This window comes from Thermobia domestica, chromosome 8, assembly GCF_964235325.1.
Source record: "Thermobia domestica chromosome 8, izTheDome1.hap1.1, whole genome shotgun sequence".
NCBI lineage: Eukaryota > Metazoa > Arthropoda > Insecta > Zygentoma > Lepismatidae > Thermobia > Thermobia domestica.
The window spans coordinates 44,413,586-44,430,913 of record NC_137461.1 but is presented as its reverse complement, the minus strand read 5'-3'; the positions used below and the strand labels follow the sequence as shown (position 1 = coordinate 44,430,913).

The window sequence follows — 17,328 nt, the reverse complement described above, 5'->3', positions numbered from 1 at the left end:
TTAATTATACTATGCACTTACAACGATAACGTTTATGTCTATTTAGTTATCGGGCAACAAGGACAGCAGTCCGGTACCTTGTGATAACAAATCTTGTGGCCAGACTTGCTTAACACTGCAGTGCTCGCGCGGATTACTATTGTAGTCCAGTGGGTTTCAGTTTTCTGGTATCTGAGGGTTGGTAACACTTGTGACTTTGAGCAGTCGTCTACCTTCCTCCCCCATTTCTAGAACACCATTAGTCGATTTATAGCACCCAAGGTCAACGCACTGATGTTATACGGATTGTTATTTTCGCATGGACTACTATTGTAATCCGTGCGAGTACTGACGTGATAGTTTGTTTTCTGGCTAAGGTTTTAACTGTTCTCGTTTTGTATGTATTATTTCACATTATTCGCTCAAATATATGCGATACCCCATTAGCAAATGCCGCCACGCGCTTTCGGTCCTCCATCTACAACGGCGGCACGGCCGCTCGAATGTGTAAGCAAATGCGGATCAGTTTCGGTATTCGGGCTGCTGTCGCTAGTGCGTTTGGTGGCTAGATTTCGTATTCGGACCGAAGGCGGATACCCAGCGATTGGTCTTTTCTGACTAAGAGGCGATATATGGACAACGGACCGCCGTCTGGTTTGCCGCCTTGTTCCGAAAGCTTCGGTTCGATGTATTCGCTTTGCGTTTGTCAATTGACTATAACAGTCCGCGTGTGGGATTTTCCAAGACATTGTGTTTGTATGTAGAGTATTACATTCGTGTATGTAAAGTATTACATCATGTGCGTTCTATTTTCAGTTGTTTGCTTTGATGATGATAGTTTAGCTACAGTACCAGATTGTTGGATTGTAGAACAAGGCACAGAGTACAAATGTGCATGGCCAACAACTGGTAAAAATTCGAATACATTTCATCGATATGCGATTTTCCATTTCAATCCTGAGCAATCCTGGAAACAGTACAAGATAAAGAAGCTTTACACCTGCGGTAAGTATATTTTATTTTATATATTATGATAGATTCATAGTTATTGTCCTTATTCCGATGAAATTTACAATACAAAACGGAAGCACAGACTGTTTAATATAAAGAGGCAGTAACGATACCGGCGGTAATTTCACTTCTAGTTGTCTCGTAATGTTCCATGTATATGGCAGACGTCTTGTTTTATCAAATTTTTGGATGAATCGGTATGTATTGCATTATTAAGGTAACATATATGTCCTTGTACATAAGGAATAATTCTAGTGTAGAATGAACACTATTCAGTGTTCCAATGCACTACTCCGGACAAATCGAATTGTGTTTACCTATGTTGTTGCTACTGTATTGAGTGTACAAGGACATATCCGACTCAATACTATTTCATTTTGGGGTAGCCACATTGTATTCATGACATGTTAACAGGTCTAGTACCTTCGAGTAAAAACAAAATTAGAATTTTTGGAATCCAAAAGCCAATGTTAAAAAAATGAAATGAAATCTTGAAGTTTAACGTCCCACGGTTATGCCGGTTAGGCTAAAGGAGACAGACGGTGATAATGAAATGAGTGAAATGGTGGAGTGAAGAAAGTGGGAGGAAACAGGAGAACCCCGAGGAAAGCCACGAGCACGGTGTTTGTCCACCACAAAGTCCACACGGCGCGAGCTGGGATCGAACCAGACCCCAAGCACCGGAGGTGAACGCTCTACCACTGAGCCATCGCGCCCCCAAGCCAATGTTAAATCGAGTGGAGTGTTAAATTCACGTATGACTTACATAATTTCTGTGTCAAGTCTTCCAATTCATAATGGCTAGTACATGTGTTGGTACTGGTTTACTTATGGCGCACCACATTTTTGAAGGTTTACAGGTAAAATGTACATACTTTGCATTATAAGATATCTCATTTCTGCAGGCGATAGAATTAAATATAGAGCAATATACCAGTATTTTAGCTGTACAGATGTTGAATTACCGTTACTAGTGTAAAATCATTACAAGTGGTTTACGACGTATGAAATAAATGAGTGCATATGAAAGATGGCTCTATTGGATGCTGTTTTGCACGGAAAACGGATTTTTGCACAGTATACAGTTAATCTTCATGTTATGTTTACAAGTGGAGCGTTGCTAGGTAAGGTTCTAGAACACGTCCCCCTTCTCATTCAACTGTAATAAAGAGAGAAAACGACGTGCCTCGCTCGGCAATATTAAACTTCGGTTCTGAAAGGAACTATTCTAGCTACTAACCTATATTGGGGGACTTGTGTTCTAGAGCCTTCCCGCGTTACTAGTATGAAACCATGACAAGTGCCATTGAGATTTCTATCATTGCCAAAACCCACTTCTTTTTACTATGCTCGCTTATGCGTATACCTGCCATCGTTGACGTGCCTGCGGCCTTCGGATGCACTCCCGAGCTGAGCTATAGCGTGGGCCCTCCAGCTTCGCTTTGAAACAGTTTCAGTTAGTTAGCATTCGTGCTTTTTAATGGCCACCTAGCAGAAGTTGATATGTGTGTTTCGCATTGTAGTTTTTATGCCATACGTTCAGAACCGTATTTGTACGCAAATCGTAAAAAAAAAAAAAAGTAATTTTCAAAAATTACTTCTCATGGGCCTCCTTGAATTTTATCTATGTCAAATAACATATTTTCATGTCGTCCAACGCAAATCATTTAGGAAACAATAAAAAGAAAAGTAGTGAAGGAACTATAATTTTTCATCAATTATTTCGAATGGGGAGCCAAAAGAAAACCTGGAAGCACGCGTCTTTGGAGCGGAGGACCCTAGTGGGAGTAGTAGTAGTACGCGCTATGGTCGTTCAGATTTCACTTTAAACTGTAGGTCCACGTTTCTCAAAACCTCACTAATAAAAAGGGATATATCAATAACCACCCTTTCAACTCATAGAGCATATCATTGAAGCGTATTGTGAGATCCGCAGGGCATTATCTATTTCATTTACATTATTATTATTAATTCTATTTTTCTAACATGAGAAAGAAAGAATCTCACCCAACTCCTTCCATGCCTTCGGATCCGGTACTGCTACTCAGTGTACCGTTCCACACGATCAGTCGAAAACAAAACTAACAATTCCAAAACTGCTGTAAATGACAAATCCGGAACATAGATTCATATAAAGAAATTAATGGTTCGTATTCATCATTCAGTGCATTCGAAACTGTTAACTTTAATTCGACGTAATCGTTTGAAACGATTCAGTGGGATGCAGTACCGATTCGGAAACAATAATGGCTCTATCGTGACCGTGGGAAAATGCAATAAACGAAAAAAAAATGTATAGAAAGGTTTTAACATGGCAGCGTCACGTCTGTGATTGTGCGGATTGTAATAAAGGTAAAAAAAAAAAAGCCCTGCGGGGTCTCTCACGCCCTTTACTCGCTCAGCTATATCTTGTAACCTAACTGTTTGTCAGTAAAGTGTGTGTGCAACTGGCTGGGCGATTCGGAACAAATGCCAAAAATATAAACACCAGATTAGCAGCATTACTTACTTCATGTGGACACAGCCAACAACGTACTAATCATTTCCGTTCGTCACAGTTAGAAATCACGAATCATAATCAAGTGACTCGAAATTCCTACCGAACAAAACTTGGGAGAGGGTAGTTTCCCCTTAAATTTGTGTATTTACATTGTTCTCGTTGTCACCTTAATTGGTTTTTCATCTCCGCTTTGTGTCATCTTTGTAAATAGTGAAACAGAATAATGTAAACAACTCGAAAGAATACCATATATGAGAAACACCTCTTTGCGGCCAAAATAGCCTGGTTTAAACAAAGAATTGATTCACACAAATCCTGATTCGTGGTTAATAATATGTAATAGCACTCTGGAATAGTATGCTCCATTTCTTTCAGAGATGAGGGTGGACGAAAACTAGACGGAATAAAGTTTTCTAAAACAGACCTTAATGCCTCGATGACGTTGAAATCTGGCGATTGTGGAACCCTAGGGAGGCGCGAAAGTTAATCGTGATGCTATGTAAACCATGTTGTGAAAATAGTAACCATGTGACAGGCAGACAGATCGGGTTGAACCATAGGAAGGACGTTGCTCTATAAAATGATCTCAAAGGAATAGTCATCGTTCTAGGCAAGAGTACAATGCTCCTTGGAGAAAATCATAATCTCCCACAGTGTCACAGAATCATACCGTTCATAATTGGTAGTGAGAACAGGTTAACGAGGTCTACACGAATAACAAACAAACATGCTCGCCAATCGCAATACATGCTGTGGAATAACGCTTGAAATGTTAAGTTGTTTCCGACTACTGTTCACGTTATTCTGTCCAAATTCTGTATAACCTTCCGTTACATAGATGTTCAAGTAATGAATTCGTGGTATTTCATATTAGTGGAATATAAAAAAAAACTTTACTGTTAATTGGAGATAAATAATAACGAACTTATTTCCTCTGTTTTTTTTTTTTTTTCAATTTCAGACAATTACAGAAAAGCAAGAGAGAAAGAGGTACTTGCAGTCGAAACCTCAGATTTAGCAACTACCGCCGACACAGAAAACGAAAGAAAGCGCAAGGCACGAAAACGTAGGAAAACTCGTCGTTATTTTCACGAGACTGACAGTGAGGAGAACATAAGTTCAGATGAAGACTTAGCGAGCCATCCGTTATTTGGCAAAAATAACGGCATTCAGGATTCTCCAGTTGGTCTGTTTCAACCATCATCCATAGGTATGTTCTCAATCACTTTATTTCACATTTTATTCTCGACTGCATTTTAAGGGCATATATGATATACTTGTTGTTTACACTGTTTTTTAATAATTATGTAATGTAATGTAGGATCACTTGTTTCAAATATCATAGTAAAATATACACTAACCTGAGATTGCTACTGCTACTTCAAGCATGATGCTTGAATTCTGGGAATATTTATCGCACTGCAAAACTAGAATACAAATGCCTTTAGTGTAAAATATTTTGCGACGAATTGTATAAAATTCTTCTTTGTATCCCGATTGTTAAGCATGCAATTGCAAGAATGTTATTTGCCTTAATGACGAATGATGTAGCCGTATCTACAAATCTTTCTGGGGCTAATGGAAAGTTTCCTTTTGGGAAATCTAATCTGCTACTTGTTATTAAAGGTAGTTATTTTCCTCACGCTTCTAGAACGTATTATTATTATATTTTTTCGTATTAAATATGGAAGAAGAACCTATTTTTGTAATTTTTGACATATTTACCATGTTTTTGCTAGCTGTACTACTAGTCTACAAAATTTCACAACCGATGTCTCCTTCCATCTTTAACAGTCGCATATCAATGTTATTATTACTTTAATATATACTAATGAAGGGGGAAGGTTCAGTTACTGACCCCATTATATTTCTATACATCTGAGTAAAGAAACGAAAATAAATGTGTTTCCTAGCTCTTCAAATATTTACATGAAATTACGATACATGTACGTGAGCTATTGTTTCTGTACATACGCGCATATAAACACTTCTACCAATACACTGAAAACTACAGTACGTATAACCTACGATAAAATATCTCCATGTAGTCGATTCGTATCTCGTCATTCATTTTTAAAAAGATGTGAGCAGTAGATTTTATGAGTTGAATTTGTTTTTGAAAACATTAATTTGAGCATGCCAAACTGGTATATTTGCCGTCGGGTGAAATATATTTTCAAAATAAATGTCTCAAATGCTCAAAATTTTAATGGAAAAATTAACAGAGATATTGACAAAAATATTGCGTGGGATCAGTCTCTGACCCCTTCCCCCCCCCCCCCCGCTTATTCATATCCGACTGTTAATAGAAATGTGCAATCCGTTTTAGGTGTTCAAAACGGACATTGAATTACTGCGAAAACAACACCAAACATTAAGAGTGAAAAGTTGTGATTGTTCCGAAAAGAGGACTCGCTGGCGCAGTGTTTACGTAACGGATGGTACACTGGAGACCCGGGTTTGATTCTCGGTCCAGTTCCAATTTTTCACTTTGTAATATTTTTAATATCATGGAGCGCCGTTTGTTTATACACTGCTTTTAGAGTGCGATGTCCCTCTTCAGCAATAGCTATGTAAGACGTAGCGCTTCTGTTCAAAGTATGATTTTTCTGCTTGAGGCCCCATGTTCGATCTCGCTCGCACCAAGTGAGTTTCGTAATTGTTTGGCGAACACCGTGTGCTAGAATTGACTCCCAGTTTCTTCATCCAGCGATTTCTTGTATCATAATACACACTCCGTTAGCATCAAACACAAAATTAAGTTTCATAAATTGTTTTCAAGTTTTCATTTTGAAACTTCTCGAATTTGTTAATATCCTCTTTCTTTACTTCGTGGAATTTGGTAACCCTGATTATCAGGGCCCTCAAAACCACTGCTACGCAGTGATTTCTTTTTTCAAAACTGATTTCTTTTATTAGCATGGGATTCACTGGATGTGAAGAATTAAAGCTATGGGAAGAAGGACTCAGATGAAAACTAGGAAACTTGTCATTAAGTTAACTGTCAGACAAAAGTGCTAATTCGAGATATTATTTACAGTTAATTCTTTAATATATAATGAAACCTCTGAATAACGGATCGCGATGGATATGATTATTTGTCTGCAAATAAGAGATATTCATTAACGAATTCCTCCTAGATAATTACTCTACTGGTGATTACATAAAGCAGAATTTAAAAATTCGCATTATTTAAGAGTTACCGAGCGGAATAACGGACGGACGTACCAACATTACAATCTTATAAGCCCCACTGTGTAATTCTAACAGAGGCTAATATCGAAATACTGTACTCAGTGTTAGAATCGCTGGGGGATTTGTTTATATGGGCGTGTACTACAAAACATAATGCTTATAGGGTCATTTTTCTTTCAAGTGCAAGTCACTTCTATAGAAGTCTCTTAATGTGATTAATGACGAAAGTAAAAGTAGAAGTAACCGAATAAGAGTTTACTAAGAGAGAACCAACCACCCATGGCGGTTTGTGAATTTCTTAGGAAAAGAATACTTCAATAGTTGTCTGTCGTGTAGTCATTTGCACTAGCTTCTGATCAAAATTTGCTTCTAACTGTTGGATCTATTGAAACGGAATAGAAGATTATAAAATTAAATAAAGTATTTTCTTCCTAAATACGTACAGGCTGAAAAAATTCTTGTCAGTTATGAAGAGGTTACTGTAATGGTGTGGGTACAGCAAGACTGTCCTGTCTGCATCTGAGTGTTTCCGTAAAAGGGAAGGCTCTCTGCCATAAGAATAAACTATATCTTTCCCGGAACGAAATACATTTGTCCATATAATGGACGTGTCCGGTATAGAGAAGTGTTCGTTAAGGGAACTTTTACTGTATCTAAAAAAATGTCACAGAAGCTGGACAAAATACAAACAACTAAGTGTAGTTTACAGTCTTTCATAGTATAAATTCTACATATATTCATTAATTTAAAATGTTGACTGTTTAAAAAATTTGCATGCTAATTAGTTCATGTTGTTTAGTTACCAAACACCATTTTCTTTCACTCCTTCTACTTATTTATTTTTTATTTTTCAGAAGTATTTCACAAAACACTGAAGAGCCTTTCAGATTTTGACATAGACAAAATAACGGCACGATGGTTTAAAAATGCTGTCGACAGACGCGGTGGCAGAGCGAGAAGAAAAAAATCACCTATTAGTGAAGTGCCGGAATATTTCTGAATACCAATAGTGAATACGTTTAAACAATCTTTTTGTTAATAGAAAGATATTTGGCAGTAAGTAAAACAAGATTTTGTTCTAAATTAAAATGCCTAAGTGCAAATTAAGTACAATAAAAAACAAAGAATATTATCATATAAGGAAATCAGTAAACTCACGTATGTCTTCAGTAGAAAAGGAAGCAGGAATTAACCATCAGGTAGTGATAAGCAAGTGTGTTAGTAATACAAACTCAGGTATTAATGTAGAAGCCCCTTCTACATCAACTGGTACTGAAACTTTTAATAATGCAACCATTGACATTTCACATCTGAGTTCGGATTATAGTGATCTAGAATTCTGTCAAGATCTTAGTGCTGGTAGTTCATTTTCAAAGAAATAATGCTGCAACATACGCAGGTGTCTCTGTCTACTATAAGATCAAAATAAAATCGGACCTTATTTGAAAGTGTTGCGAAACGAAAAGTTTCATTTGGTGTGAGGTCAACCTTGATGATAGTAGTGTTTTTGCGTTAGGTGAACATAAGCTGTGCAAGTCATCTCTTCGGAATATTTGCGAAGCTAATGTTCATCTCTTGCAGACGTCTTAATTATTTTGTATTGTAAACTATGTATGTAATTTTCCTTTTCTAAGAATAACAGTAAAATTTGTAATACGAAATAAAAGCTGTTATATAAAATAATGCCATTTAATAAATATATAGTAGAAGAAAAACTATTTTATATTTTCATAACACCCTAAAACTGTATGCTAGTTCCCTAAGGACTCCCATTGCAGTGATTGTAGAAAACAGTGTTTCTCAAAATGTGGGTCGTGACTAGTAGGATAATCTCTGGATGTATATAGAGCAATCGGGCGAGGAGAAAATTTAAACAAACTCTCAAAAGTAAAATTAAAAAAAAAAAATTGATGTTACTTAAATCACCAAAGATATGATTGTAGGTCACAGAATTAATAACTGACAAATCCTGTACACCAACGCGCAGTTTCAAAGGATTGAGATTGCCATTTTTGTAATGTTTATTTTCTACTTACGAGAATGGAATATGCATATTTGATTTTCTTTTTTTAAATGTATTCTTTTCTTGGATAAAGATTTTGGTGAATCACTCCGGACATTTAACCACATATATTATTAGGATACGACTTACCCTTGCTTATTAGTGTTCCACGGGTTCCGTGCTTTTGTGTGAGTACTGTGATTCGAACATAGTGAGTAAACTACTTTGTTATAAATGTTTTTGTACTCCCTACACAAAATGGGTTTTATGTCTCGTTTAATATATTTTTAGAAAGTTTGATTCTAATATTTGTGCCACGATTTGTAAAAGGAGTTGCTGAAAACTTTTTCTGGTTAACCCATTTAAATTTTAACGTTGCCATGTAATCAAAATGTAAGGTGTTTTTCAAAGAAAGCTAGCCCGTCCCTAATTACCTTACCTTCGTGGTTCGTGCATCATTATCATCTGCATGAACCTTGGTTTCGAATTATATTTACTTTCGTTACGGGTGGATAAACTCGGAAGAAATTCAATAAATTTTAACCCTCTCTGTTCTTCTAATTTGGGCCACAGGAAAGAGGTAACTACGTAGTGTAGGGGAAAACCATGTATTCTGAAGAATTCAGTACATCGATTATATCTTAAGGAGACTACAACCTATCACTGTAAGGTAAGTGTTTTTGGAAATTCTTTACATTTCAAAACTGAAATAAAATTAAATCTTTGAGTTTTACGTCCCACTCTTATGTCATTTAGGCTAAAGGAGACGGTGATGATGAGAGATGAATGAAATGGCGGAAAAAATAAAGTGGGAGGAAACGGGAGAACCCCTAGAAACCCACGAGTACGGTGTTTGTCCACCACAAAGTCCACACGGTGGGAGGAGGGTTTGAACCCGGGACCCCAAGCGCCGGAGGTGAACGCTCTACCACTGAGCCACCGCGCCTACATTTCGAAACTGTGTATGTGTACATTCACTTAAGTAAGTCAGTAATAATGGCCTAGGAGCTGATGTGCTGATCACAAATCACCCAGTTGAAGTGCACTATCTGGTGACCATAGCTGTTCCTTGCTGTAGAGCCACGTAACCAGATGACGCATGTTGAACTTTGTGATTCCTATCTGCGTATCAGCTTTGCTTCCAGGCGCCGTTATTTCTGTCTTGCCTAATTGGATTTCTTTTTGTATATCCTACTTAAGGTAACTCCCCAATTGCCTCACTATGCTAGTCCGATCTTACAAATCTGGAACTCTCGAACTCCAGCTGAAATTGAGTCGAATCCGGAATGACGCGCTAACCATGCAGCTTAGCGAACCCCCCCTCTCTCTCTCTCTCTCTCTCTCTCTCTCTCTCTCTCTCTCTCTCTCGCTCTATATATATATATATATATATATATATATATATAAAGGAAAGGGTAAAAGGGAACCTTCACCAGATCCGGAGCCTCCTTTTTTTTTGCACTGTCCCTATATATATATATATATATATATATATATATATATATATATATATATATATATATATATATATATATATATATATATATATATATATATACAGTGGCGTATTTACGATTTTGTTTCGCGAGGGGCTTTGCTAACTTTCGGGGGGGGGCTTTGCCTGAAAATGTGAGAATTCTGCATATTCCATATACTTTACTATAGTAAGTAAGATTTCGGGGGGGCTTAAGCCCGGAAGTCCCCCTAAATACGCCACTATATATATATATATATATATATATATATATATATATATATGGAGAGAGAGAAAGCATTGGCGGGATAAGCGCGAACTCAAAGCGGAACTATGGCGAGGTCAGCCCTAAAACCGCGTACCGAATCGCTGGCGGTATAAGTGTAATTTCGTTGACGATCCGCCAACGGTAGCCGCCAGCGGTCCGCCATTTCGTGGCTTGATGTCGCTTGAGGTCCGCCAGCTATCCGCCGGCGCCTTGCTAATGGGGTATATATATGTTAGTTTAAAATATCAGAGCAAGAACAGATACGAAAGTGTCTAACAGAAACTGAAAGTGACGACGAAAGCGTTTTGAGTATAGAACACTAAGATGAAATAGAGGACGATGTTGTCGAGTACCGGTACTGACTCTGAAGAAAGTGGTAGTGACATTTGGAAGAAGTAGAAGATGAAGAAAGGAACAGTATTATCCAGGAAGACAGGTTTTACGGAAAATTTTACATTGGAAAGGGCAGAATTACCTGATGGTATATTGATCCAGTGCATCAAAGAAATACGCAAACACAGCGTCATAACATCATATCTACACTGCATAGTTATTACTCCATAAAACAAACTAAATTTGGAGTTGACATATTGGACAAATTGTGTCGCCAGTGTGATACAACCAGGAATTCGCAAAGATGGCCACTCACTCTCTTCTTCCACGTGTTAAACGTTGCTGAAGTAAACGCTCTCATTGTTTTCAAAGCAATTAACAATGATGCTATGATCAACCTTAGAGACTTCCTGCAATCTGTGGCTATGGAACTTATCGAACCTTTTTGTGGAAGATGAAGAAACAAGAGTACCCGAAAAAAATGTTTCAGGTGCAGTAAGTGGATCTGTTCTGACTACAAGCACACTCTTTGCACTGACTCTTATGACTGAAACACCCAAAATTTTGCCTACTTTTGACCTTGTTTTCAAGTGTAAAAGTTAAACTTGCAAATAATTTAACAACTTTTTTAAAATTTTTTATAACAGTTTTTTACACTTTAAATGCAAATTTCCTCTTTTATTTCGATTTTTAATCAAATAGCAAGAAAATAAACGAACATTTACAAAAATATAGTAAACTGCATACGCATTCTAAAATTTTGGCTTCTAATCCTTTTTGTGCATTAAAAAAACAAAATGTTTGCAATGAAATGTGTTCTTTATTGCTTGTGAGAACCCACAAAAATAATGTACAGAATACCAATTGAATAACCGCTAAGATATATATATTTATCAAATGGACTACAATTGTAATCCGCGCGAGCACTCATGTTTCAACAATTTCATGCGAGTACTGTAGTGATAAACTTGTTTTATTTATGCTCTTAAAGATATAATAAGTGCGGAAGCCATTTAAGTGATTGAAATTTATTTCGTATTTCTGCAAAACAAATTGTAAGTATTTGAGAAATACAAAGTTTAAAAGTAACGAAAATAGTTTAAATTTTAAATCGAGCCTTTAAATTTACAAATTAATTTTCTTCCTTTTCTCGAAAACTTCACACGAGGATTCACATTCACCTTCACCACTTTTTGTTCAACACAATAAGACCTATTGAATGATAGAGGACCCAAAAGAAACCGGGCTTTCGTTCTAAAAAAAATAATTTATTAAATTTTTTACTAAACTCTTTCAGTCTCCTTCAAAGTACTCTCCATTAAATGCGATTCATTTCTCCCATCTTCTTTCCCACTGTTTGAAGCACCTCTGGAACTCTGGATCTTTTATATCGTTCAATGCGCTCTGCGAAGTTCTTTTTTACAGCCTCTACATCATCAAAACATTTTCCTTTCAGATTTTGTTTAATTCTCGGAAAATGTCATCATATTGGTCAAAAAGTTTGGATCACTTTCAATCTGATTTTTCAAGTCCTGGCTTAAATTCAGACGAATGATTTGATCTTGTGTGACCAGGCGAGAAACAAACTTAACGGCAACATGTCTCATTTGCAAAAGCTCACGCTGGCACGAGCTCCAATTCACTCCTGCCTGTTTTGAAATATCATCGATCATGAAACGACGATCCTCGCTGATTTTGGGGCAGATTTGTTCGATGTTTTCGTCGTTTCGAAATGATGAAGAGCACCCAGAACGAGCATGATCTTCAACACTCATCTCACCACACTTAAAGCGCCCAAACCAATCAAAAAATTGTGTGCTGTTCATAGTATCCTTCTTGAAAGCCTGTTGAAACATTTGGTAAGTTTCCGATTTTCCAAGTAGGAAGCAAACACACTCCTTGTTCCTTTGAATCTGCAATAACGATTTCGCAGGCGGCAAACGAGAACAGTTGAGAAAAAACAATAATACGATGAAACGTTAACCTCCTACGCAGACGCCGCTTGGCCAACTGATCTGGGAAGGTCTCTACTAGACCCACCTAGCAGGAGAACTCTCTACTATGCCTAGGAACGGCAGCGCTCTTTCAATCCGGTTTCTTTTGGGGTCCCTCCTCGTATATATATATATATATATATATATATATATATATATATATATATATATATATATATATATATATATATATATATATATATATAAATGAAATCTTTGAATTTTACGTCCCACGGTTATGCCGGTTAGGCTAAAGGAGACGGTGATGATGAGTAATGAATGAAATGGTGGAATGAATAAAGTGGGAGGAAACGGGAGAACCCCGAGAAAACCCACGCACACGGTGTTTGTCCACCACAAGGTTCACTTGGCGGGGGCTGGGATCGAACCCGGGACCCCACGCACTAGAGGTGAACGCTCTACCAATGAGCATATATATACCAATCCATAGGTCTTATTGATATATATTCTATTAAATGCCAATAATATTTAATATTATAGAAACAGTTAACTTTCTTTTACCTTTATAAAATAGTACGCATACGATGACTATGTAACTGAGAGCTCAAGAGTTCCTTCGTGGCTAAGCGGTTAGCGTACGCGCCTTTGGCGTGAGAGACCGGCTGGAGCTCATGTGTTTCAAATTCCACATTAAGATATAGGTCCACGTTTCATACAGCCTCGCTGCTGAAAGGAAACGCTAAACTAAATATCAAATCAACTTAAATTGAGACCTTAAGCTCCTGGTTACGAAGCAAGAACCATTTCCTCCCAATCGATTATTATCAAGACCATAGAAATGCAGAGAACATATATACTTAATCTTCGGGATATCCCTTAAATTTCATATTTTTTCTCCTGACGTCTCTTCCTGGCTTAGAGGCAGGTTTTTCACATCTACTTTGTGTTAAGCATAGATAATGAATCAAGAATTTCTCATTGTAAGTCCAAGGTCACCACGCGGAGTGTAAAGTGCATTTTAGTTCTTATACTTTGTACGTGTAGTTTTATCTCGGACTTAACATATGTTTAATTAATCGGACTTCCCTGTTCCTACTTTTCTTTTTCTTTCATAAATCTGTTGAACTTTCTAAAAAAAAAAATCCATTCAGTATTTCCAGCATAACTATTCAACACATTAACAAATAATCCGGAAGTAAAGCTGAGGGGGGAAAACCTACGTGGAGGAAATCCAAATGCGAGGCACACAGTACTTAAGTTGCGTCACTGCAGCAAGTCATAACACAGTCTGTAATGCATTCAATGCTTGTGTACAGTAGTTCATACAAATAAAATATATATTTAAAAAATGTATTGTGTTAATTGATTGATTGGGGTGTTTAAAGGGAAAGTCTTTATGTCTCCGTCACAAAAATGTCAAGGCCAACACATGCTTCTCATAAAAATAGAACCACAAAAAATTGAGTCTAAATGAATATTAAATTGAAAGTGACTGTTTGTGGCTCAATCTCTTCAACCACTCGACCAATCTCAATCAAATTTTCAATATAGGTGAGTTTCGGGTGATATGGCTTTTATCTATTCACTTTGACGGTAGAACTTAGGGGAGAGGGAAGATACACAAAAATAAATAAAACTTAATAACTCTTGTACCACCCGACCGATCTCGATGAAATTTTCAACATAGATGAGGTTCGAATCTGGGATGGTTTCAATTATATCAGTTTGACGGTGGAACTTATGGGAGGAAGAGGGGGAGATATTTTAAAATGATCGAAAATGACCGATATTAGTACCGAATTCATAGTTTTGGGGGTCGCTGGGATGAACAATGACACTTTCGATGCCGTTTAAATCCAAATTCAGTCCCACAACTTGGGAAAGGAGAAATATATAAGAATGATAAAAAAAAATTATCGATATTAGTGTCAAATCCATAGTTTTCGGGGTCTTTGAGATGAACAGTGACACTTCCGATCCCGTTTATATCCAAATTCAGCCCCGCAACTTAGGAAAGAGGGAGGTGAGAGATATATAAAAATGACCGTGAATTACCGATATTAGTGTTGAATCCATAGTTTTCGAGATCGCTGAGTTGAACAGTGACATTTCCGATGCTGTTCAAGTCCATGCCACTAAAAACAAAAACAGCATATTTCACGAGTACCAAAGACATGAGATAAGGAGCTGTGCATTTAAATTTTTTATTTTAACTTAGCGAAGAGGGCAATGGATGCTAGTAGAAAATAGAATTAATGATCAAAATAATGATTCGTAAAAAAGTGTAAACAGAACATGCACTTAATGAAATAAATAACAGTTTTACGTGTACACACAAACATAAAGGAATTCGGTTTGAATGATATGCAATCAACTTGACCTAACCAGTTGAGTTACATACTACAAAGGAAATATTTTAGTTTAACATCCCATGAAAGCAAGTGAATGATGATGGAAGAATTGGTGAAATGAAAAGTGAGAGGAAACAGGGGATTTAGGATTTAGATTTCTGGGCTTTCAGCAACTATGGCCATTAAGGCCGTCACATTTGAGGGATGACGCCCCTCTTCGAGCACACTATCCAGGGAAAGGGAAGGAAGAAAGGATTGGGGAAGGAAGGAAACAGCCTGGAAATTATAAGTTAGGTACCAATCCGGCACTTGCCTGGTGTGAATGAGGAAAACCCAGGAAAACCTCATTCACGGTGGCCGGCCTGAAAAAGCGTAATACACTTCTTCGACCGAGTGGTCCCACCGGGAATCGAACACGGGGGAGGAAACGGAAGTACCCCGAGAAAACCAACAAACACAATGATGTCCATCACAAACTTAACTTGCCCGGGAATCGAACCAGGAACGTCATGCACCAGAGGTAAGCGCTCTGCCAGTGAGCCACCGTGTTCACCCAACGCACTACAAAGGAACTATTTAGACATATATTTAGGGATGCGCACGAGACAAGATTTGTGGCTGTCTCGTCTCGAAAATGTGCTGTAAAAGTGATGTCTCGACTCGAAAAATGTATATTTCTCTATTAGAAGAGCCGTGTCTCGACTCGAATTTTGTCAGGAAAATCCTGTCTCGACTCGTCTCGTGCACATCCCTACATATAATTTTTGGTCACCCTGGATAATACATGGGAAAGCGATTTTTGAATGCCCATATAATTTTTGGCCACCCTGGATAATACATGGGAAAGCGATTTTTGAATGTCCATATAATTTTTGGCCACCCTGGATAATACATGGGAAAGCGATTTTTGAATGTCCATATAATTTTTGGCCACCCTGGATAATACATGGGAAAGCGATTTTTGAATGTCCATATAATTTTTGGCCACCCTGGATAATACATGGGAAAGCGATTTTTGAATGTCCATATAATTTTTGGCCACCCTGGATAATACATGGGAAAGCGATTTTTGAATGTCCATACATTTTTGGCCACCCTGGATAATACATGGGAAAGCGATTTTTGAATGTCCATATAATTTTTGGCCACCCTGGATAATACATGGGAAAGCGATTTTTGAATGTCCATATAATTTTTGGCCACCCTGGATAATACATGGGAAAGCGATTTTTGAATGTCCATATAATTTTTGGCCACCCTGGATAATACATGGGAAAGCGATTTTTGAATGTCCATATAATTTTTGGCCACCCTGGATAATACATGGGAAAGCGATTTTTGAATGTCCATATAATTTTTGGCCACCCTGGATAATACATGGGAAAGCGATTTTTGAATGTCCATATAATTTTTGGCCACCCTGGATAATACATGGGAAAGCGATTTTTGAATGTCCATATAATTTTGGCCACCCTGGATAATACATGGGAAAGCGATTTTTGAATGTCCATATAATTTTTGGCCACCCTGGATAATACATGGGAAAGCGATTTTTGAATGTCCATATAATTTTTGGCCACCCTGGATAATACATGGGAAAGCGATTTTTGAATGTCCATATAATTTTTGGCCACCCTGGATAATACATGGGAAAGCGATTTTTGAATGTCCATATAATTTTTGGCCACCCTGGATAATACATGGGAAAGCGATTTTTGAATGTCCATATAATTTTTGGCCACCCTGGATAATACATGGGAAAGCGATTTTTGAATGTCCATATAATTTTGGCCACCCTGGATAATACATGGGAAAGCGATTTTTGAATGTCCATATAATTTTTGGCCACCCTGGATAATACATGGGAAAGCGATTTTTGAATGTCCATATAATTTTTGGCCACCCTGGATAATACATGGGAAAGCGATTTTTGAATGTCCATATAATTTTGGCCACCCTGGATAATACATGGGAAAGCGATTTTTGAATGTCCATATCTTAGAATCAAGTGGATGGATTATCTTAGAATTAATGAACCCAATTCTTAACTTTTGATTATCAATATTCTGGCCAAAATTGATTACGATCCAGTAAGTAATTCTTAGATTTTTTTCTCTTTTGGACGGACGGTCACACGGACAGACATGGTAAACATATAAAGGTGTTTTGATACGTAAACTAAATTCTTTAATAGTTTTTTAAACTACAAAAACTAGAACAGAAGTCATGAAAAAGTTTTAAGAAAACTACGAGTAATAAT

The 17,328-nt window shown here is 37.3% G+C and overlaps 2 protein-coding genes across 2 annotated transcripts in view; one reads left to right on the top strand and one right to left on the bottom strand.

Annotated features, from left to right (window-relative positions):
* Nucleotides 1–17,328, bottom strand: part of LOC145692852 (uncharacterized) — a 120,767-nt gene that overhangs the window by 98,140 nt on the left and 5,299 nt on the right. The window lies entirely within an intron of this gene.
* On the top strand, nt 428–8,400 carry LOC145692851 (uncharacterized). The gene is made up of 3 exons (XM_081768370.1): nt 428–984; nt 4,452–4,700; nt 7,540–8,400. Exons 1-3 carry the CDS (start codon nt 777–779, stop codon nt 7,683–7,685), a joined length of 603 nt encoding a protein of 200 aa, XP_081624496.1. The 5' UTR covers nt 428–776; the 3' UTR covers nt 7,686–8,400.